The sequence below is a fragment of the Engraulis encrasicolus genome, chromosome 24, assembly GCF_034702125.1.
Source record: "Engraulis encrasicolus isolate BLACKSEA-1 chromosome 24, IST_EnEncr_1.0, whole genome shotgun sequence".
NCBI lineage: Eukaryota > Metazoa > Chordata > Actinopteri > Clupeiformes > Engraulidae > Engraulis > Engraulis encrasicolus.
This window is the reverse complement of record NC_085880.1, coordinates 36,283,827-36,306,674: the sequence shown is the minus strand read 5'-3', so window position 1 is coordinate 36,306,674 and position 22,848 is coordinate 36,283,827. Positions and strand designations below refer to the sequence as shown.

The 22,848-nt window shown below is 42.8% G+C and overlaps 1 protein-coding gene across 2 annotated transcripts in view; it reads left to right on the top strand.

The window, feature by feature from the left end:
• Positions 1 to 21,530, top strand: part of galnt2 (UDP-N-acetyl-alpha-D-galactosamine:polypeptide N-acetylgalactosaminyltransferase 2) — a 76,123-nt gene extending 54,593 nt beyond the window's left edge. The window contains exons 5-16 of one of the 2 annotated variants that reach the window (XM_063191336.1): positions 140 to 207; positions 934 to 999; positions 3,707 to 3,828; positions 5,117 to 5,204; positions 8,785 to 8,872; positions 10,927 to 11,030; positions 11,655 to 11,781; positions 12,636 to 12,728; positions 13,947 to 14,030; positions 14,341 to 14,485; positions 16,749 to 16,868; positions 17,602 to 21,530. In XM_063191336.1, the coding sequence (XP_063047406.1) occupies positions 140 to 207; positions 934 to 999; positions 3,707 to 3,828; positions 5,117 to 5,204; positions 8,785 to 8,872; positions 10,927 to 11,030; positions 11,655 to 11,781; positions 12,636 to 12,728; positions 13,947 to 14,030; positions 14,341 to 14,485; positions 16,749 to 16,868; positions 17,602 to 17,757 (1,261 nt within the window). In that variant the 3' untranslated portion in view covers positions 17,758 to 21,530. The remainder of the gene's footprint in view (positions 1 to 139; positions 208 to 933; positions 1,000 to 3,706; positions 3,829 to 5,116; positions 5,205 to 8,784; positions 8,873 to 10,926; positions 11,031 to 11,654; positions 11,782 to 12,635; positions 12,729 to 13,946; positions 14,031 to 14,340; positions 14,486 to 16,748; positions 16,869 to 17,601) is intronic. The other variant, XM_063191337.1, reaches the window with a different exon arrangement.
• The last annotated feature ends 1,318 nt before the right edge of the window (positions 21,531 to 22,848 follow it).

Genomic DNA, 22,848 nt, shown 5'->3' with positions numbered 1-22,848 from the left:
CCTCCATACTTATTCTGCTGCTTCTCTCTCCCTCTCTCGCTCTCTCTCTCGCTCTCTCTCTCTCTCTCTCTCTCTCTCTCTCTCTCTCTCTCTCTCTCTCTCTCTCTCTCTCTCTCTCTCTCTCTCTCTCTCTCTGCAGTGTTCTGAAGAAGAGTCCGCCACCCCTCATCAAGGAGATCATCTTAGTGGACGATTACAGTGACAATCGTGAGTGTCATTCTCTCTGTCTTTCTTTCATTCAGTCACTCCCAATCAGTTTTGGCCTCTCGTTTACACTTAAAAATCCTTTTAGGGGTCTAAAATGCAGCTGTCACAATGGAGTTCTCATTTTTATCCAAATGTTGTGTTTATTCGTGAAAGTATTAAAAAAATACCCGCATTTGAAAAATGTCTGTACATGTCACCTTACTCTGCAGAACTTGCTCACCTGAACTCAATTTTAAAAGTAGCTACAATTTATCCCCCCTCTCCCCCCTCTCTATCCTCCTTGTATTCTTTTATTCAGCACCCATCATTTAGCTCTTTCTACATCCATTTATCATTTCTTCCACCTCTTCACCTTTCTCTTTTTCGGTTAGCAATTTATTTTAAGGGTCACATGTAATACACGAATACATGAATAATTTCTGTCTCTACAAGTGATAAGACGTGTGGTGCAAAATCAAGGCCTCCAAGACCCTTATTTTGATGATATGAATGACAAAGGCCTTATTAGCAAGGAACAGGAAATTTCTGAATAGTCACATGCCTAATTAATTTGCGAAAGCTGTGCGCTCACTTTTGATTTGAACATGCCCTTATTCTCTGATTGTAATGGTGACATACCGGTAATCATTTAATTTTGTCACAACTGTATTTTTCTCCCCCTGCATTGCTGTTTTCTCTGTGTATTTTAAGACGACGCTTAATAAAAACACTTTCTTCTATTTACAGCTGAAGACGGGGCTTTGTTAGGGAAGATTGAGAAAGTACGGGTCCTTCGGAACGATCGTCGAGAAGGTAGGGGACTTCAAACTTCCAGTCAATTAATTTCACTGTGCTTACAACACAGCCATACTGTAAATTAATTTGATGCTTCAGAAAAAAATGAGTGGAACGCTTTGCAAGCCAAGTAACAAGTAATGATTAACATGACATATGAAGCCTGTAATACCACAGAAATACAAAATATACATGTTTGCAGACATGAACAAGCTGGAATAAAAGAATATATGGGTAAAAGTCCCTCCTTATACATGGGTTCTCAGTGTTTATCAACACGGTGTTATGAGGAGGGGCAAGACACTGGCAGCCAACCACGTGAGCAAATGTTTTGACCGACAGCGGTTTCCAACAATCAGAGGTTGAGTTGTGCGCAACTAGGTTCGCGCGGTCAGAAACCTAAATTTAGAACCCATGTATATTCCTTCAGCCTGTGCCTCTGACATAGGTGATTCGACTAATTAGCACATCAACCTAACTCGAGGGTTATGGTAATTAGGATCAGCTGGTTCATGGAATTTGCTGTAGCAAATATGTGGCAGGGGTTTTACTTTCTGAATCTGGAATGTCTGCCCCAGTATTTTTGCAAACCTGAGGGAAGGTTTTAGACTAATGCACTACAACATTTTCCAATTAGTCATTAAGCAAGCCCTTATTTGTCACTGACCCACATACTAATAGACTAAACTAAACGGTTCTCAAGTGAAGATCCATGACTCCCGAAACTTTCCATTCTTTTCCTGTTTCAAGAAAGAAGTGTGTAGATCGCAGCACTTCAACAAAGAGGTTGGATATACACTGTATAATAAAGAGGAATCGAAACACGCCCACTCAATGCAAAAGCGTGTGCCTCAAAATTCGGTCTCCTAAGGGGGCGTTGTCCCTCCTTCTTCTTCTCTTTTCGTGGTGTTTGCACACAACGAGCGCTACCGCCATCTACAGCGCTAAGGGGACTCCATTTATTCTCAACCTCAAGACTCCGAAGGTCTCCTAATCGAAGGTCTCCTAAAGGGGCGTTCACCCGATGTAAAGTGGATACCGGAAAAGAACCCGCCTGCTTTATCTCCATCTCATATACGATTCTCTAACTTCAATCTATGGAATAGGTGGGAGTGGCCACACATGAACAGTGTCCAGTTGTGTCACAGGAATTACTTTTAGAGGTGGGGCGGGGAAATCTGGAGCCGGCAACCCTTTTTCAACCCTATTAAAGGGGTATGCCACTATTTTGGGGCTTATTACAGTTAAAATCGTTGGGCAGGGTTTATAAAGGTGGTAAAGTGTCTTATTTTTCATGTTAAGCGTTGTCTTGCTTTAAGACAAGTTAAAAGAGGGAATATGTCGCTAAGCTAGTGAAAGTCAATGTATCCATGTAGCATGCTACAATGCTACACGGATACATTGACTTTCACTAGCTTAGCGACATATTCCCTCTTTTAACTTGTCTTAAAGCAAGACAACGCTTAACATGAAAAATAAGACACTTAACCACCTTTATAAACCCCAGCCAACGATTTTAACTGTAATAAGCCCCAAAATAGTGGCATACCCCTTTAAGTGCACATCTGTAGCCAAGCCAAAAGCCATTGTTCAAACGAGTGCCATTGCCATCTCCACACACTCCTTCCTCTATCGTACGTACTGTACTGTATGTTCCCTGACCTACTTCTGACCTCCGCCATGCCCTTGAAGTCCCATTTGTTTATCAACACGGCACTTAAGAATACAAGAGTGTGCCATTTGGAGAGCTGGTTAACATGCAATGACAGATGCAAGACTAGATTTTAAAAAAACAAGCTTAAGTCAGCAGGACTGATCTTCTGTATCACTGAAATATTACAAAGATTTCCCAAATATTTACTAACAATAGCCTTGTTTGACTTTTTAAGGGCAGGGGTGCCTGGAATGTTCCTCAGCATTGATCTCCAAAATCCCCTTTAGTCAGATGTCACAAAGTATGCTTCATTGGTCAGCTTCTGTTTTCCAGAACAAAAAAATAAAGATATTCATGCCATGCCATTTGCAGGCATATTATACAGTGCTTACAGCATGCATATACTACAAGACCATTTACAAAGACAAACCGAGGATGCTGGAATTAATGGAGACGTCTTGAATGTTTGCCACTTGCATGGCAATGATGGGCAGCATTATGCCAGTCTTCCACAGGGCTGCTGTGTGGGGACTCCTTCTGCATTGTGCTCATTGTTGTGTATTTAAGTGTTCAGGAAATGCGTTTCTCACAAGCGCTGTTGCCAGCCAATTAGCAACTAAGTTGGCTGCCAATGGGAAATCGCATTGCAAACTACTAATTTGCAAGGACTCTACTGGAAAACAGGGTCCAGGTCTTAAACACAGGCAGCCGTGGCGTAGTGGTTAGAGAGTTGGTCTTTCAATCTAGAGGTTGCTGGTTCGAATCCCCCCTGACCTCTCCCTACATCTCCATCCATGGCTGAAGTGCCCTTGAGCAAGGCACCTAACCCCACATTGCTCCAGGGACTTTAACCAATACCCTGAAAAATAATAGTTGTAAGTTGCTTTGAATAAAATATGAAAGCGTCAGCTAAGTGCAATGTAATGTAATGTAATGTAATGTAAAGTAAACACAGCACTCCTTATGTTGTGTGTGTGTGTGTGTGTGTGTGTGTGTGTGTGTGCGTGTGTTTCCTGTTTATGTGCGTGTGTGTCTTGTTTGCGTGCGTGCGCGTCTGTGTGTGATCTCCAGGTCTGATGCGGTCGCGTGTACGGGGGGCCGATGCGGCCACAGCTGCTGTTCTCACGTTCCTGGACAGCCACTGCGAGTGCAACGAACACTGGCTAGAACCCCTTCTGGAGCGAGTAGCAGAGGTCAGACACACACACACACACACACACACACACACACACACACACACACACACACACACACACACACACACACACACACACAATGGCTAGAACCCCTTCTGGAGAGAGTAGCAGAGGTCAGTAACACACACACACACACACACACACACACACACACACACACACACACACACACACACACACACTGGCTGGAACCCCTTCTGGAGCGAGTGGCAGAGGTCAGTAAACGAACATACTTACACACACACACACAGACGCGCGCACACACACACAGACTGGCTAGAACCCCTTCTGGAACGAGTGGCAGAAGTTGGTCACACACCCACACACACACACACACACACACACACACACACACACACACACACACACACACACACACACACACACACACACACACACACACACACACACACACACACACACACACACACATACACCACAGTATAAGTGGTGTGTGTACATGCCTCAGTTGCTACTGTAACCGGGATATACTGTAACTTCTGTATTTTGTGGAATGTGATAGTGATCAGCTATTGCAGCAGCACCTGTACACACACACACACACACACACACACACACACACACACACACACACACACACACACACACACACACACACACACACACACACACACACACACACACACACACGAGTACTGAAAGCTGTCCTCACACTGTGTGGACTTCACCAAGCATTTCATCTTCATCTATGCAGTGGTGATGATACACTCCTGAAAGTGAGCGTGTGTGTGTGCAGGGCCGGATTAATGCACAGGCTAGATATGGCTGCAGCCGAGTGGCCCCCACCTGCCAGGTGGGCCCTGATTAGGCAAAAATGAAAAAATGCAGAATTGTGACAAGATGCAATATTAAATGTAAAACTCAGCTGTTGTGTTGAGTGCAATTGGTAGACACGCTATCCTTAATTCCTAACTCATAATTATGTCACTTTCTATATACTGTATATTTGTCGCAGAATTTGCCTTCTGGGGGGCCCACGGCAACCTGCAGCCCAGGGGCCCCAGGCCATTTTAATCCGGCCCTGTACGTGTGTGTGTGCATATAAGTGTTCACGGTTGCCAAATCGATGTCATAAAACATGATCGTAGTTAGTTAGTCTCTCTTACTGTCTTCCTCCACAAAGTCAAAAAGATGCTTTTGTTACCACAAATTGCTGCCAAAGCATTAAAATCGTTACAGTAGACTAAACATCTCTCTCTCTCTCTCTCTCTCTCTCTCTCTCTCTCTCTCTCTCTCTCTCTCTCTCTCTCTCGTTCGCTCCTAGGACAAGACGAGGGTTGTCTCTCCCATCATCGATGTGATCAATATGGACAACTTCCAGTATGTGGGGGCGTCTGCGGACCTCAAAGGAGGTGTGTACTGCCCATCCTTCCCATAACTCATATTGGTATTGTATTGTATGCCCTCAGCAGCATGTGGTGAACATGTTTTTATGCATACAGTACATCTGCCACAATCTGTTGTGTTCTCTGTGTGTCTCTATGCATTTTGGTGTGTGTGTGTGTGTGTGCGTTCGCGTGNGCGCGCGCGCGCGCGTGTGTGTGTGTGTGTGCACGCGCGTGTGCGTGTCTGTGTGTGTGTGCGTGTGCGTGCACGTGCGTGCGTGTGCGTGTGTGCGCGCACGTGTGCGTGTACGTGTGTGTGCGCGCACGTGTGTGTGTGCACACGTGTGTGTGCGCACGTGTGTGTGTGTGTACGTGTGTGCGCACGTGTGTGTGCGTGCAGTGTGTGCACATGCATCCGGGTGTATGTGCAGTACATTTGCATGAATGCATGCAGTGCAGTGCCTTATGAGTGTGCTGTCATAATTGTATCTGTGGACTTGGGCGTTTGACTGATGAGGTGACAATGGGAGTGTGCTCAAGTTGCGTGTGTGTGTGTGTGCATTTTTTAGGTTTTTTTTTTGCTTGTGTAAGAGCATAATGAAGCGCAAAAAAATGTTGAAAGCGTCGGAGCCCAGTGAAATGGAAAGTATTTCATCGATTTGTCTGAAGGAGACAGACTGTGTTGGTGGTGCGGATAAAGTGCGTGCATGCACGTGTACAAGTGTGTGCGTGCACGTGTGTGTGTGCGCGTGTGTGTGTGCGTGTGCGTGTGTGTGTGTGTGTGTGTAAATGCTGGCTTTATATCCCTCACACTGATCTCCTGAGGCCTCATCATCACTCTCCAAGAGAGCTGTGAAGAGAGGCCCTGCTCTGCACCCTCAGTTGCAGCAGGACCTGAACCCCTTAGCGTACAGTAGAGTTGGGGTGTCAAACTCAAATCCACTGAGGACCAACATCAAAATCTGGAACAAAGTTGTGGGCCAAACTCTATTTTTTTTTTTAAATGACTAGAAATACGTACATGCACTTCATACTAACAGAGCAAGACACCTAACCTCACATTGCTCCAGGGACTGTAACCAATTCCCTGTAAAATAAATTCAAGTTGCTCTGGATATAAGCACATAAAAGTAGCCCACAACTAAGTTGATGAAAGCTAAATATCATTTGGCTGCTAGCCTGGTATTCCTCAGGCCTGGGGACTTTTCTCAGTTGAATTTTCTGTTATTCATTACCTCAGTCCCTAATACTGGTTATGGTCTTATCTATAAGTTGCTTTCGATTAGGGATGCACGATGTATCGGCCAGATGTATCGTATCGGCCGATATTTCCCAGGTGAAAAACCCATATACTTAAAGTGTACTTTTTTTGACCGTACTTAGTACAAAGTGTACTATTTTCGGCAATTTAAAGTGCGCTTCATTGCACTATTAGTGCGCTGAAGCACTACTAAAGCAGTACTTCAGTACACTTGCAGCACACTGAGGATGCTAAATTGGCACCGCTTTTGGACAACTTTAAGTGCACTACAAGCATACTTTTGAAAGTATGCTCCAAACACGCTTTTCATGCATTCGTATGGCATTAAGAGTGTGCTTGAGTACACTTCTATAACATTTTATTGTTACTAGAAGTTCAATAAAAGTATATTAACTTCATGCTTCTTTGGACTACATTGGAACATTTTAAGTCTGTAAAAAGTACATCATATTAAGTATTGTAAATATATAACAGGTATGCTTGAAGTATATTTACAGTACACTCCCAACTACACTCGCCTCCAAAAGAGTTGTCGCCTATCCATCTGTTTGGAATAACCGCTAATAGCCTGACTTTCAATTAATCACTTGGCTTCAGAAGTCACTCATATGAAAGCTACAACCCTCCCGAATGAAAATGTATGTACAAAAATAAATTTCATGCACCAAAGAAAGATTGACCCTTTATTGAACACAGACAGGGCAGATTTTCACAAGACAAAAGTTTTGTCGCCTATCGAACATAATGTGAAAATGAGCAGATAAGTCACTTCAAAACACTTCAAATACGCAGATTGGGTGTCATACTTAATCACTGAATCACTCTCACCTCTCCAGAAAATCAACTTTGGCCTTAGGTGTATGTTTAGGGTCATTGTAATCATGGAAAGCAACACAATGAAAATCAATGGAGTTCAATGAGAGATGGTGACATATTCGCTATTCGTAGAGCAATACATGTTTAACTTCATGACTTAATCAATGATAAAAGCCCTCAAACACCTGCAGCATGCATGCAGCTCCTCATAAGAGCTGTATCTGTACCATGTTTCACTTTATGTGAACCACTTTAAAATTTTAAAACTCCTACAATAAACACAGAATATAACAATGAGTAATATTTTCATGCAAACCAAAAATATTCCTTCAGGATAAATGGCTTTCTGTTTGAGAAATTTAGCTCCAAGAAGTGCATTGCATGATAGCACATGTATGATGGTGCATGATGGGTAAATGCACTTTGTGTAAGCACACTTTGAAGATATTTGGATGAAGTACAATCATGGTGCACTTAGAAAAAGTGTACTTGCAATATGTTAAAGCGATTTACTTTAAAGCGCACTATAGAAAATCACACTTCAAAGACATTTGGGTGAAGTGTAATCATATTGCACTTTAAAGAAGTACAATTGCAATATGTTATTAAAAAATACACTTTTAGTAAGTTCACTATTAGAACACTATTAGTATATTCCTCTAAATACACTTTAGCCAAACATCTTCGAAGTCCACTTGAAGTATGGTTCGCTAAGTGTACTTTCTTTGAGAGCAACTTAATTACATCTAATTTTAAGTACACTTTAAATAAGCATATTGTAAACATACTTTTTCTTAGCACAAAAAGCACGAGTGCACTTTTAACATGCTAAGTACACTTCAGTCATGCTTTTATTGTACTAAATTGAACCACTTTTTCACCTGGGTTGACATTTCTCAACACATCGGACATCTGTTCGATGGATAAAACTGGGCCGATGTTAACGCAGATGGGTTTTTTTTATATGTTACGGTTTTAAAAGATTGGACTTGACGGTGACTTTCATTGTTTGTGTTCTAGTTTGTCTCTATTTTTCATCTAATTTTATCACAGGGAGTTAAAAAGTGTTTTTGGAAATAAGAGGACATTCAAAAATTCAGTTTGTTTGCATCATTGTCAGTCTGTATTAAATGTTATCTGTTTTAAAAAAAACAAAACAAAAAGAAACATCGGTATCGGTTAATATCGGTTATCGGCCAAAACCGCAATATCAATATCGGATATCGGTATCGGTATGGGCAGAATTTTTTCACATCGTGCATCCCTACTTTCGATAACAGTATGTATTGTATTCAGGGTTCTAAATTACCCCTTTTCATCAGCAGCCAAAGTGGTTAGTAGATATGTGTAACTTACCCAAAGATGCATCCACTAATGGGTCAAACTGGCTTTAGTAAGTTAGTTTGGTCTGTTCAACCAGCCAAACTGAAATTTCACCAGCATTTGGCCAGTTGGCTGGTGTTAATTTGGAACCCTCATTATATTGTAAAGCAATGCGGTGCAATGTAATGTCTATTTATCTGCACACAGGCTTCGACTGGAACCTGGTGTTCAAGTGGGACTACATGACGTTGGACCAGCGGCGAGCCCGCCAGGGAAACCCCATCGCCCCCATCAAGTAAGTGACGCATTTCACTGCACACCACCCGGAGACGTCATCCATCTACCATCTACAGTACATCTCCTGGCTTTCCCACCTCTGCTACCGATTTCAGCAACCCCCACGCATGAAACAGAGGGCTGTGCAGCCGCAGCGGGATCAAATGTCTGAGCCTAGTGTTTAGTGTCCAAGAGGATCGGAGTATTGGAAAGTAAAAATCTGTGATGGGAGATCTGCTAGGAGCAGGACCGCTGCTAAGGTTTTGAAGGCGCTAAGCATCATTAAAAAATAATAATGAATCATCTTGAATTAAGTAATGGAATACACATTTTTAAAGAAAAGAATAATAGGCGTTTTGATAACTAATGTAATTTAACATTTTTTCATAACGTTTTTAGTCAATCTCAATTTAGGAGGCCCCAATTTTGGGGGCAAAGTGGTTGAGGCCCTGAGCGCTCTGCTTACTCTGCATATGCCGAATGGCAGCCCTGTCTAGGCGTCTTCCCCAACAGAGAGTTTGGGAGTAGCATGTGTTTATATATATATATATATTCCCCAACAGTCAAAACTAGAGATGCACCCGATCCTGATTTTTAGTTATCCTGCCGAATACCGGATCCACTGCTTAAGATCCTGCCTGATACCGGATCCTGCAAAAGGGTTGAAACACATAGCCTACTCGCACACGTGGGCCGTTTTTATTATGTTGGCTCAAACTATTTTTTAGACACATTGGCTTACGACCACAATGCCTGCACTGTCCGCTTCCAAAGGGCTTTCACTCCATGCAACAATTGGGGTTGTGAAAGACTGACTGAAAAACCTAGGCTAGAGATGCGCCAGATCCTGATTTTTAGGTAACTGCTGGATACCGGATCCACTGCTTAAGATCCTGATCCTGGAACCGGATCTTGGATTATGTGCCTCTCTAGTCAAAACCATTGGACACTTTTTGCTGTTTTCTATGTTGACGTCCTTTAGAGATCCATCCTTAATCCTGATTCCGTTGTTGCTCACCAGGAAGCATTATCTGATGATCAACATGTACAACCAACTGAATTAAAGAAAGTAATACTGTTACTATTATCACAATCCTCCACATTACATTTCAGGGATAGACAATGAAGGCATGCTCACATGCAAAAACATGAATTTGTGTCTTTGTGTGAAAAAATACCCTACCAGAAAAAGGACAATAAGAGAAAAGCGTCAAGTGATTGTTATAATATTGTCCTCCCTTGATTTGAAAACCCTTATGAATAAAATACCTCACATTTTGGTCTTTTCTAAATTTGTACTCATCATCCATCTCTTCCTCGTCAAACAGACGTCATCACAGTTAAGTGTTTGGTTTTCACGTCAGCCAGTAACATTAACAGTAGCCACTTTTCCAAAGCCCCACAGCCCTCTGTGCCTGCGTTAGGCAAGGATAATTACTAGCCAGTGATGCCATTAAGCAGCTGAAAATTAACCAGATCAGACCAGACCAGGGGTGCATTTCTCGAAAGCATAGTTGCTAACTATGTTAGCTACTTTGTTGGTTGCAATGCCATTTCCCATTGGCAACTACCGAAGTTGCTAACTGCTAACAACTATAGTTTCGAGCAATGCACCCCAGAAGGGCTGGATTTGGCTACGACAAATGTTGTACTGTGTGGAGCAGGTTGATGGAGTATTAGAGTTTGAGTTCTCCTTCTGAGACCAAGAGACCTTTCATGCAGCGTGTCATAAATACACCACCTGTAAAGTACAGCTGTCTCAATGTTTTTGTCTCCCGATTTTTAATATCTTGGTCATCTTTCATAGGCCTTAAGGATTTTGATTGTTTGTTGTGATTATTAACAGTGTGGGGATCGGGAGCTTATTAATTTATTTATAGGGAACTGTAGGAGCGGAGAGAATACAAGAAGAATAGAATCTTACCATCTCTGGTGGGGGGGTCAAGTACCGGTGACACTCTTTAAATTATGTAATGGCACTTTAAACTACACATCAAGCAATGCAGTGTTGTGCACAGTCCCTTTGCTTTGTACTGTATGACGATGACGATAAATCTCTTGAATATTTCACAGGACCCCTATGATCGCCGGTGGTCTGTTCGTTATGGACAAGGACTACTTTGAAGAGCTGGGCAAATATGACATGATGATGGACGTGTGGGGAGGTGAAAACCTCGGTAAGGAAGCACAGCAAGTAAACACACCCTTACAAAATAATCACTAGCAACACAAGACCCAGTATTCTAATATAGTAGAAGCAGAGAGAGTAGAGAGAGAGAGAGGTTCCATTGGCCCATTGTTTCCGGGTTCTATTATTGCAAGGGAGAGGGGGGGAATCCCCCTTTAGGCAGAGTAGTATTATGACACGTCCCTTTAGGCAGGCTGGAACCTGGTCATGTTAGGTGTCCATAGCAACCTATTACATTGGCATATCTCTATATACTTAAAAAATCTCTCTAAAAAAAGTCTTATATTCCAACAATACTTTAACCTCATGCATCATTTTGAGAATGCCTTTCTGTGTTCGTGCCTGTGCGTGACAATATTCCCATGTGAATATGCATGTGAAGGCAAATGTGACATTAAAGATGTCTTCATGTTTTGAAAACACTGCACACTGAATTCTGTTCTTGTTTTCTTTTTTATTTCTTGGAGCAAACAACAGTGCGTCTTGCGCCCAGTGCGTCTTCAGGCTCACTCCTGAAGACGCACTGGGCGAAACACGTTGTCTGCGTTATGCAGAAGGACTTGCATATACTGTACTTTGATGTTTGTATGTTGTTGTTTTTCCCGCAAACCAGAGATCTCGTTCCGCGTGTGGCAGTGCGGTGGAAGCCTGGAGATCATTCCGTGTAGCCGCGTGGGTCACGTGTTCCGGAAACAGCATCCATACACCTTCCCAGGAGGAAGTGGAACCGTCTTCGCCAGGTACAGCAATCAGCCTCCAGCATCCACCCACTATGTTGCCTGCCAGCCATTAAATAGCATGGCCATGACTGTTGAAGCAAGGGTGGTTAATAAGGCACATACTATTTGTAATGATGTGTCACACATCAGGCCTATGAGGTGTTGCCGTCAGGCAGTAGGTTCAGGCTGCCTTCATTCCAGACAAATAGAGCCCGTAGGTCATTTATACCCACAAGTGTATCCCTGTTGAATAAGAATCCAGCTGTATGAAAACTGCACTTTACTATTCTATATAAGAGGGGGTCTTGTCTAGTCATGCTGTGTTTTTTTTTTGTGGTAACTATCAGATGCACTGTCAATGGCACAGAATACGTTTCTGCAAAGACGAATTAATAACCAATCCATCCTATCCTCTACACCTGGTGCAATACAGGAGGTGGTCAATGAGGCCCTCTAGTGGCCAGCTTTTAACATGTCATACTGAACACAATTGCAAAGGCGCTACAGACAACTGATGCTGTCAATTGTAAACATCTGTAATTCTCTTTCTAAGTGGTGTCCAGCATTTATTTATTTATTTATATTTTTTTACCGGCCTAAGAGAAGTTGTGTATTGTATTGTATATAGCATTATAACTCTAACATAGTGTATCATTTCAATATTATAAGCATAAAATATTGTATCATTTAACTTGGGTTGAAAGCTATAACGATATGAATGATGAGTGCTAGGGGGACTGTAACCAATATCCTGTAATATCTGTTAGTCACTTAGGATAAAAACGTCAGCTAAGTGTAATGTATTGTACCGTAATGTATTGTACTGTAATGTATTGTACTGTAATGTAATCTAATGTAATGTGATGTTGCGACAGGAACACGAGGCGAGCGGCCGAGGTGTGGATGGACGAGTTTAAAAACTTCTACTACGCGGCGGTGCCCTCAGCCAGAAATGTGCCCTACGGCAAGTACGTGACCCACCACCTCCACTCCTACCTTTTCATAACTTCATATTGTCAATTATCAGTGTTAGGTTTTTGATTGAAATTGCAGTAGTAGTCGTAGTAGTCATCGTCCATGGCAGAATTACTTTCCAGAAAGTATGTGAAGTAGCCTCGCGAGCCATCCTACGTACTTCTGCCAAAGGATTGGCTCCACTACTGTAGTCTGGTCGTGCTTCTCTGTGGAGTGCCTGGAGCAGTAGAAGTTTGATCGCAATGCCCCCCCAGAAAACAGCAAATAAGCGAATACGCCCCCCACCTGGGGGCGAAAGGGGCAGGACGCTCGTGACAATGACGTACACATCTGCACCAGAGCCATTGGTCTGCGCTATGTTGTTGAGTAAATGCCAGCGATTGGGTGAGAGGTGTCCAATAATTTCAAACCATAACTGAGTGCAAACTTCCTGCTTCCTACAATCGCTTCAGAGCAAAGAAATGCCAGACCATAAATACGAAATTAAATGGTAGTATTATGGGATGGTCAGGACCAGGCTATGTGTGAGGTGCATGCACATCCCAAAAAAACAGCAATTGTTGCAGGTGCAGGATATAGAAGAACACGTAAGGAAAAAAGAAGTCGTATTCGCACACCGCAGAAGATTTATTACATGAAAAAATGGCACAGCGCCTCATGAAGGCCTTGCAGTTTTTTTCATTGAATAAATCACAGCAAGGAAGCTTCTGCGGTGTGAGGATATTTCTTAGAATTACTTTCCAAATATTGATCTTCATTGTCAAAATGTAATTCTGTCCTGCACCCTTACCAGGGATGTGCTCAATTGTCCTCCTCTATTGATCAATCAATGTTAACCAATTCTGTAATTTAATATTGTGTTATATTAAATAATAGCATTCTATTCAATATGTTCATAAGTCGCATTGTGCATACAGACCTTTGTGGTACACAGTATTTCCCTCCAAAGTACATGCACCGGCAGTAACCATAAATAATAAGAAAGAAAAATCTGGTGCCAAACGGCTGTCTATTTTCTGTTGTTTATTTTTTCAGTGCAATCAGACTAATGTTTCGACATGCGTCTTCATCCCTGTGGCACCAGATTTTTCTACCTTTCTATTTATGATTTAGTCCTGCTGTGGTTGCACCGATTGCTACTTTAGAAGTGCGGCGGACTACGTATTTCCTTCGATGTACATGTGACCATATTTGGTTCTTTGTCTCCAAAGCATCCAAAGCCGCCTGGAGATGAAGAAGAGGTTGGCCTGCAAGCCCTTCAAGTGGTACCTGGAGAACGTCTATCCAGAGCTACGGTAGGAGCATGACACTTACTACTACTACTACTAATAAACATTATAATAGTTATAATAATAATAACTTTATTTGTATAGTGCAATTCATACAAGACATGCAGTTCAATGTGCTTAACTGTTAGATTTAACAACAACAATGAATGGAAAGAAAAAGAAAAATGCACTTACTACTACTATTTTTAGATTCAAGATTCAAGAGTTTATGGTCATTGTGAACCTTTATTATTTCCTTTCAAAACTACATTTCTAAGCCTCGATCTCATATTTCTCCTGTTCTCATGTTCTCATGTTTACTAATTTGCGTTGCCAGAGTGCCGGACCATCAGGACATTGCCTTTGGGGCGCTGCAGCAAGGCACCAACTGCCTGGACACGCTTGGCCACTTCGCAGACGGAGTGGTGGGAGTGTACGAGTGCCACAACGCCGGAGGCAATCAGGTATCCAATCGAGCGCAGGTACAGACAGATCGTCCCCCACCTCCCCACCCTCGTCTCATCTCAGCCTGTGGTGGAGGGGGCACCTGGGCCGCACCTGGCCAGCAACTGGGCCACACCTGGTTGGTCGCAGCTCACTCTAGTTCCTCCTATCCTACGGCCTCTGGCCTCTTGCTTCGGTGTCACCACTCCTCTCCTCTGGGGACAAAATCTGGGGTGCATTTCTCGAAACCATTGTTGCTAACCTCTTTAGCAACTTTATTGTTTGCAATTTTACACAGTTTCCTATAGACAACTACCCAAGTTGATAACTGGTTAACAACTATGCTTTTGAGAAACGCAGCCCAATAAGGTTTCCTCGCTGTCCACCAGCGCAGAGCAACGTTTTTGGCAGCCTTTCCCCCTCGTTCAACTTCCCCATTACAACTGAATGACATTTCAAAATATTCCCTTTTAAAGCTGGGCTTACACTGTGCGACTTTTGCCCCGATTTGGCACTCGCACGACTCTTTGGGTGTCGGGCCGATTTCTTGCTCAATCGCAGGTCAATCGTGAGTCTTGCATCGTGCAGTGTACATGGGGTAACAACAAGCGATTTCGCCTCACGATCGTGCAATCGCAGGGTCGTAAGAAAATCAAAACTGTTTGAAATCCTGGTCGTGGCTCGTGCGTAAATCGCACAGTTAAAGCAGTGCGACGACCCGATTTGACTCTTCACATGCACAAATTAATAGAGCCGTGCGATTCGCTGTTGTGCGCGACCTCATCTTCACCTCAGGTGCACATGTTCCCTCCTCTGCAGACCCGGGAAACATGCCTGTCGCTTCGCACAGTGGAAGCATTTGACTCGCATCCGACTGTCGGCTCGTATAGTGTGAGGATGTGAGTCGTGAGATATGAACTTTTAAATCGCAAAATTTCCTCGTGCAGTGTGAGCAGGAGCTTAATACCCACGACTGAAAATATCGCACAGTGTATGCCCGACTTAAGATGGTGAATGAAAACGTTTAGTCTATCAGGGGGCATGCTCAACTTCTGTAGTAAAATAAATAGCTTTGTGTGTGGGAAAAAGCTATTAACTTAAAGAAGAGGAAAAATCTGCACTCACGAGCGCTCATTATTTATTCATAAATTACCACCATGTCCACAAGCAGATGCGTTTCCACACGCTGATGATGGCTTAAAAGCCAAAACACGTCTGCTTGTGGACATGGTGGTAATTTGCAAATAAACAATGAGACTCAGCTTGTGAGTGCGGATTTTTCCTCTTCTTTGAATAAAACCTTTGATCATCGACGTCGTCTAGCCTTGTGTCACGACACCTGGTGGTGGCCACTTTAAAAGGACTGGAGCAACTAGATTGACGAGCAGCATGGTATGGGGACACTGACTGTGGTGGCTTCCCAAGCACAGATGGCCTAGTAAACAGCACCAACACACACAGTAGGGCCCCACTTTCACAATCGGTATGTGGTATTATTGACTGGAGTCCACACCGTGCAAGTTGTATAAGGGTACTAGGACAGTCAAAAAGATGAGGCGCACACAAGGCTTGCAGGTTCAAAAAGTGTATTGTGTCCGACAAATTAACAAAAGAAGTCAACGGAAAATATCTGGAGCTACAAACGTTTCGGATCTAGTCCATTATCAATGTCTCCTAGATCCGAAACGTTTGTAGCTCCAGATATTTTCCGTTGACTTCTTTTGTTAATTTGTCGGACACAATACACTTTTTGAACCTGCAAGCCTTGTGTGCGCCTCATCTTTTTGACTGTCCTAGTATCACTATTTTTGGTGAGCAGTCGCACCAAGCAACAAGCGATCCTTAGTTCAAGGCGCAGACGCCGACTTTCTTTGTTGTATAAGGGGGGCATTTCACACAGTCCTATATCTATCACACGGGTGCAGGGTGAAGACATTATAGTTCGAGTAAGGGCAACCATGAACCGCATATACAGTATTGAAGTGTAACGTTTCTAAACATGACACTTCAATAAATGGATAAATGGAGTTCATCAGTCTGTAGTTCACCATTGCCCTTATCGGAGATGATGCAGGCAAGGGTGGGGGTGTGTGTGTGTGGGTGTGTGCGCATGTTTGTGTGTGCGTGGGTGTGTCTGTGTGCGTGTGTGTGCGTGTGTGCATGTGCGTGCATGTGCGTGCGTGCGTGTGTGCGTGTGTGTGTTTGTATGTGCGTGTGTGCGCATGTTAATAATCTAGGCATTTGCCATGTTGTTTGTGCTATTGTTGCTTAGCTTGCGTGCCTTGTGTCCTCCATTGCTAGGAGTGGGCCCTGACCAAGGACAAGTCGGTGAAGCACATGGACCTGTGCCTGACGGTGGTGGACCGCACAGCAGGCTCCCAGATTAAACTGCAGGGCTGCAGGGAAAACGACAGCCGGCAGGTCAGTCAAGCGAGCACACATGCAGTCCATCAGGCCAACCCAGGGGCGCAACTACAGTGTATGCGACGTATGCTTTGCAGGGGGGCACCAGAGAGAGGGGGGGCGCCAAAAGAGAGGGTAAAAGAGGGAGAAAACTTATACATATTTCAAGGGTCGCAAGGGTTTAACAAGGGCGTAATCACTAGCACATAACAAATAATTATTAAATGCTTTTTGTTTTGTTTGTTTGTTTTTTTTTTTTTTGGGGGGGGGGGGGGTTCTTGCATTCCCCCCCCCCCAGAAATGAGTAGTCCCATCAAAGCAACCATCGTTTACCCATACCTGTGATTTCGCTTTTTTTAGGAGAGGGTTTTCTTCGGTTATTTGTTACTTAGATAACCGTTATCTGATAGCGTTTGGAAATAATAAGTCACAGCGAAGTTGACCATGCAGCGCTATCAAAACCATGCGGCGCTATCAATCTACTGTAGCAACGCAGTAGACAATCAAGGGAAGGAATGCAGAAATGTGTGAAGAAGGGAATAGATGGGGTGTTTGAAACGATCGAAGAGATCAAGCATCAGACTATGAATTCAAATATTTGAGAGCTATGAACGAGTGAATACTTTTTATATCATACCCCTAATGTATTTCATGCGATCTGTCATTGTTTTAGAATTCAATACCTGCTACCATTATGTCATTAAGGTTAAACTGTGTTTGTGTGTTTGTGTTTGTGTGTACGCGCGTGCAGAAATGGGAGCAGATTGAGAGCAACTCGAAGCTTCGGCACGTGGGCAGTAACCTGTGCCTGGACAGCAGGGGGGCGCGCGCGGGCGGGCTGACGGTGGAGGTCTGCAGCCCCTCGCTAACGCAGCAGTGGAAGTTCACCCTCAACCTGCAGCCCTAGTCTCCACCATGACTGACGCGTCCAAAACAACCACAGCCCTTTCTATTCGTCCACCCCCCCCTGCATCCATCTCTCTCTCTCTCTCTCTCTCTCTCTCTCTCTCTTTCTCTCTCTCTCTCTCTCTCTCTCTCTCTCTCTCTCTCTCTCTCTCTCTCTCTCTCTCTCTCTCTCTCTCTCTCTCTCATCCGTCCATCCACTCCTGTAGAGCCTTGCTCAAGGCTTCCTGGTGGCGTACTGGGCTACACCATGCTGGACCCAATGTGCTGGTCACACGCCTCCTGTGGGGGATTCTGATTGGGGGAGGCTAATGAACGACATAAAAACAACATTGCAGCATCAGACAAGAGTGTATTTGTGTTGAAGATTACCCATCCAACTATATATACCTCATTGTTTTCATTTTTTTTGGTCCAGCTTTTTGGAAAAGTGAATCTTTTTTTTGGAAAAGTGAATCGTTTTGTTTTTAGTTCTTTGTTTTTTTTCTTTCTTTCTGACAAAATTAAGATGGAATCACACCTTGATGACTCAGTTTTTGTCTAGTCTATATTTTTCTATTTCACAATTAAAAGAAGAGTTTCTTTTTTTTTCTTTTTTTTTCTTCTTGAGTAACAAATATTGTCGAATGTAAAGAAAAACAAACAGACAAAGTAATGGGAACCACCTCGACATCATCATGGCTCCTGCCCAGGGCTCCTTGACAGCCAATCAGAGCAGACCGTGGGCAGTAGCTCTTGGCCAATCAGAGCTGAGCGTGGGCGGCAGCTCCTGGGGCACATGCAGAGTGTGTTCCCCCTGCTCGGCTCTGACATCTTGGCGGCACGCGTAACGGGGAGCAAACTAACTCTCTGCACATGAGCACAAGTCTCCCTGTCAAACGGAGGAAAGTTGGAGCACGTCACCTTTTGTTTTGTATTTTGGCTGAGTTGGGGGTTAGGGGGTAATTGGAAATGAGGTATGAGGAAGTGAGGTGTGAATCGACTGGCTGGAAGGATCTCATGGAACTGGGACTGAAAGGGAGTGTCTTGGGGGTAAAAAAAAAAAAAAAAAAAAGACTCAGCGTTCTTTCTAAATCTAATGCCCGAGCCATTTTTTGTCTCTGGTACTTGGGGAAAAAAGAACAACAAAACAAAAAGGTGCAAAGCAATGACAATTCTGACTACCATCCCACTTCTGATTGGTCTGAAGTGTGAAGAGTGGGCGGGGCCTTGGGGTGTGTCCAGGAAGTTGATTTGCTGCTGGGTTTCATGTCCTGTTCTCTCGGCCAATTAGAGACGGGCAAGCGGCCCAAGGGCAGATACACAGTGTATTAACATTCATGCTGTGTGTCTCCTACTTTCTCTGTTGGGTCGTAGAGAGAGAAACCTTCACAGGACAGCAGCGTCATTTCACCATTATTGTCTCTATGGGCACTTACGAGATGCTGATGTTTTTTTATTATTATTTGTTTGTTACATCAATGTAGAATAATCAAGTTGTTATTACTTAAAAAGTACATATGAACTGAATGGTTCAGTATATTCTCTTATTCCCTTCTGACTGTTCTGGTGTAGTCGTGTCAACTTGTTTTTTTTATTTCCTGCCCTGTGCTCCCCCTGTCTTGTGTCCATGTGTCACTTAGTGAGCACATCTTGTTGGCCATAAACATAAAGACTGTCTCGGCTCACAAGAGGGTTTTTGTGCGAATTTACGTCATCTGTTTTTTTTTCTGTAACCAGAATGTTTTGGTTAGTGACACTTATGTGATTATGGTTATGCCTTGCACTTGTATGACATAATTACAGTCTTTCTTTTTTTGTTTTTGTTTTGTTTCTTTACTTTTCCTCGTTTTGTCATCATGTCTGAACCGTGACCTGGCAATTGCATATAGCACCAATACTTGACTATATTATTTGGCTGTCTGACTACATGTGTCTCTCTCTCTCTCTCTCTCTCTTTGTGAGCTATCTGTCAATACTATCCACAGCTGTTGTATGAGTGTGTGTTCTGAAGACATGAGGTGATTGCCTTTTAACAGATCCATTATACTGTAAGCGGAGACAGACCTAGCTGTGATTTTTTTTCTTTTTAGGAGATTTTATTTTTTAGTCATTTGTTACTTGTCCCTCCCAGTAACCTCTCTGCTAAGAAAGTGAGTCGCCATGAGTCTGTAGGGCACAGAAGGGAGAAAAGCAATACAATTATTTTTTTCTTGATCTTGAATGTGTTTTTTTTTTGTAGCGTTCTACCAGTAATTCTTTTTCCCTTGTGCTCCCTCACCCATCTCCAGTTTCTAACATGTAGCGGACACTAAGGCACAGCCTTACACTAATAGGATGGAAAACATGCGGTACTTTTTGATTTGATTTTGATTTTTGCTTTTGTTTTGTTTTTGTTTTTTTCGCTTTGAATGGCCTGGCCAAAATCCTGTCTCGTGTTTTGAAGAACACCTTCAGTCGAGCCTGTTCTCACCGCTGAGCTATGTTGTTATCATAGATATATATTTTTGGAGAGTGCCAGGATATGCCAACGTCATTGTACTTAATTTATTATAGACTAGGGAATACTATTATGTTTTCAGTTATCAGTCTGTCATCCTCTGATGTACGACAGTACATTTGTTTGTACATGTGTGCCCCCTTGACATGTCTTCAACAACAATAACACGTACAGTAGCCCCCTCCTCTTACTTTCTGTAAAAGTCCTTTGTGAGGGACATGGAAATGCTCAATCAAGTCTGTGCTTATATCTTGTTCACTTTTCAAATGGCCTTTTTGTACAAGGAGACACCAAAATGTAGAGATTCTAAGACTTGCGTACAACAAATGAATGAATGAACATAAATGTGAACGAAGATAACAGCAGAAAAGCAAGCAAATGATTCTTGAGAGGTGCATCTTGCTGCAGTGGATCGGTATACGGTTTCCTCAGGGGGTGTAGAATGTCCCTCCAATTGAACCCTACGATATCACGATATCACGCTGCAGGTGAGAAGAGAAGCGGAGGCGAACAGCCCAAAAAAAAGGAAAAGAAAATGTGTTTTTTCCCCCACTCTGGCACCCAACATAGTGATTGTGTGTTTGAGTGTGTGTGTGTGTGTGTGTGTGTGCGCCTGCGTGCCTGCGTGATGGTGTGAGTTCTGGCGTGATTGTGTGTGTGCCTGCGTGCTTCATTTTTTTAATGTCCTTTTTTTGTAAAAAGAAAATTAAAATACAATCAAGGTTTATTGCCCTTGCTGAATGGAGCTGGTAGTTCATGGGAAAAGTGATAATCCACAAATGACAACTAAACAGTGTCCTTTTTAAAATGTTAAATTAGGAAGAAATGTTTACATTTGCACAGTGTGCCAAAGTTATTTACTGTTTCATTTACATTTGTCAATACATTTTATTAAAAATAAGATGAGACCTTGTCAAATTCTTATGTATCAGAAGATGTGAGCTCTTTGATTCAAAACACAATATGATTATTTCCAAACAGTGATTTTTTTTATTGTTATTTTCTAAGTTTTGATTAATTTCTCAAAATACACAGACCCACAGTAGCACAAGGAAACTGTTGTGTCCAGTAGAAACATGACTGTGTGGAGGTTCACCTTTTGTAAATGTGTATATGTGTGTATATACAATCAGTATTTCCATGCATGTACATACACACACACACAAACTTCCAGTCTATGGTAAATTGGTCTACTGTACAGAGCTTGTAACTGTTCATTGTTTTCTAGAAATGGCGTTAAAAAATGAGGAAGAAACGAAATGACTGAAATAAATGGGTTTATATAAATACAATTTTAATTTTAGTCTGTGTTTCTTTTTTAATTCTATGAAGACAGTCAGGAATGAAACAAGTACCTTTTTTGGAATACTATTACATCTATTGTATATGTGATCATTGGTAATTGTTGTCTTTGCTGTTAGACAGCAATTACACCACTGACCAGCAGGGCCGTATTAAGATGATCCAGGGCCCCGAGGCTACAGGTTGCTGTGCACCCGCCCCCCAACATGTCTACCAACTGTGGAGAGGAGTATTAAATCGATTCAAAATTACACTCAACTATTTTTTTTCTTCCAATATTGGTTACAATCCTGCCATTTTTTTTATTTTTTTTTTACTTTTGGGCAATTGGGGGCTCCCTGGAGCTTTGTTATGAATTGGTAACAACATTCTCATAGTTTTGTAGTAGTTTTCAACTTACAACACTACAGAAATACAGCCAAACGATCGTGTGTGCAGTTTAAAATCAGTTGAAAACTGCTATAATGTTCACTTCCACACTTCCAAGCATGTTCCATTCACACTCGCTTGAGATTCTTGTGAGGGTTTGAGCGTCATCTTGCTGCGAGTGCATGACTTCAAGGCTGTGTGGCACTCCAGAAGGCAGCACACTTCATTTTGAGAAGCGGCGTCTGTCTCGTTGTGTTTGAAATACTCATTATGGCTGTCAATACTGAAGCTAGTTTAGATAGAGTGTACGTTATTTTGATGGGGTGACCCTCATTGGTGCTGTAGATGTCCTCTGACTGTCTTGTCACCGGTTCTTTTGTGTTGGGTGAATATTTGGTTCTCTGGAGGACCGGGTTCGAAGCTGATCAGGTTTGCACTTCAGCCGAAAATGCCCTGACATTTTTGTGTGGCCCTCTGAACATTGTGGGACAGGCTCTGGGTCTGAAAGGCTCTGAGTCTAAGCGGGCCCTGGTACAACCTACATGGTAGTCATGACCACACCTCCAACCATATCTCAAGCACATGCATGTCAAACAGAGTCAGGATTTAGCTTGATTTGCTCCATTCAAAATTGGAGCAAGTTGTGACCAATGGTCCGGCAGTAGAAGGGTGTGACTTTGGAATCATAAATCATCACCATAGTGGCTTGATCAAAGTGTTGGTATGAAATGTACCATGATGTACAAGTAGATGTTTGCAAAAGGCAATTATTTATTTCTTTTTAAAGACTGTGGATATTAATGCATGTGATGTGCCCCACTACACCTACAGTCTGTAGGGGCCTATATCACTAGATGAACCCCCAAAGTACTGTACGTATCTGCTGTTAAACGCAACTCACTCCTGGGTCAGTGACTAAACGAACCTTTTTGGAAATTTGGGGGG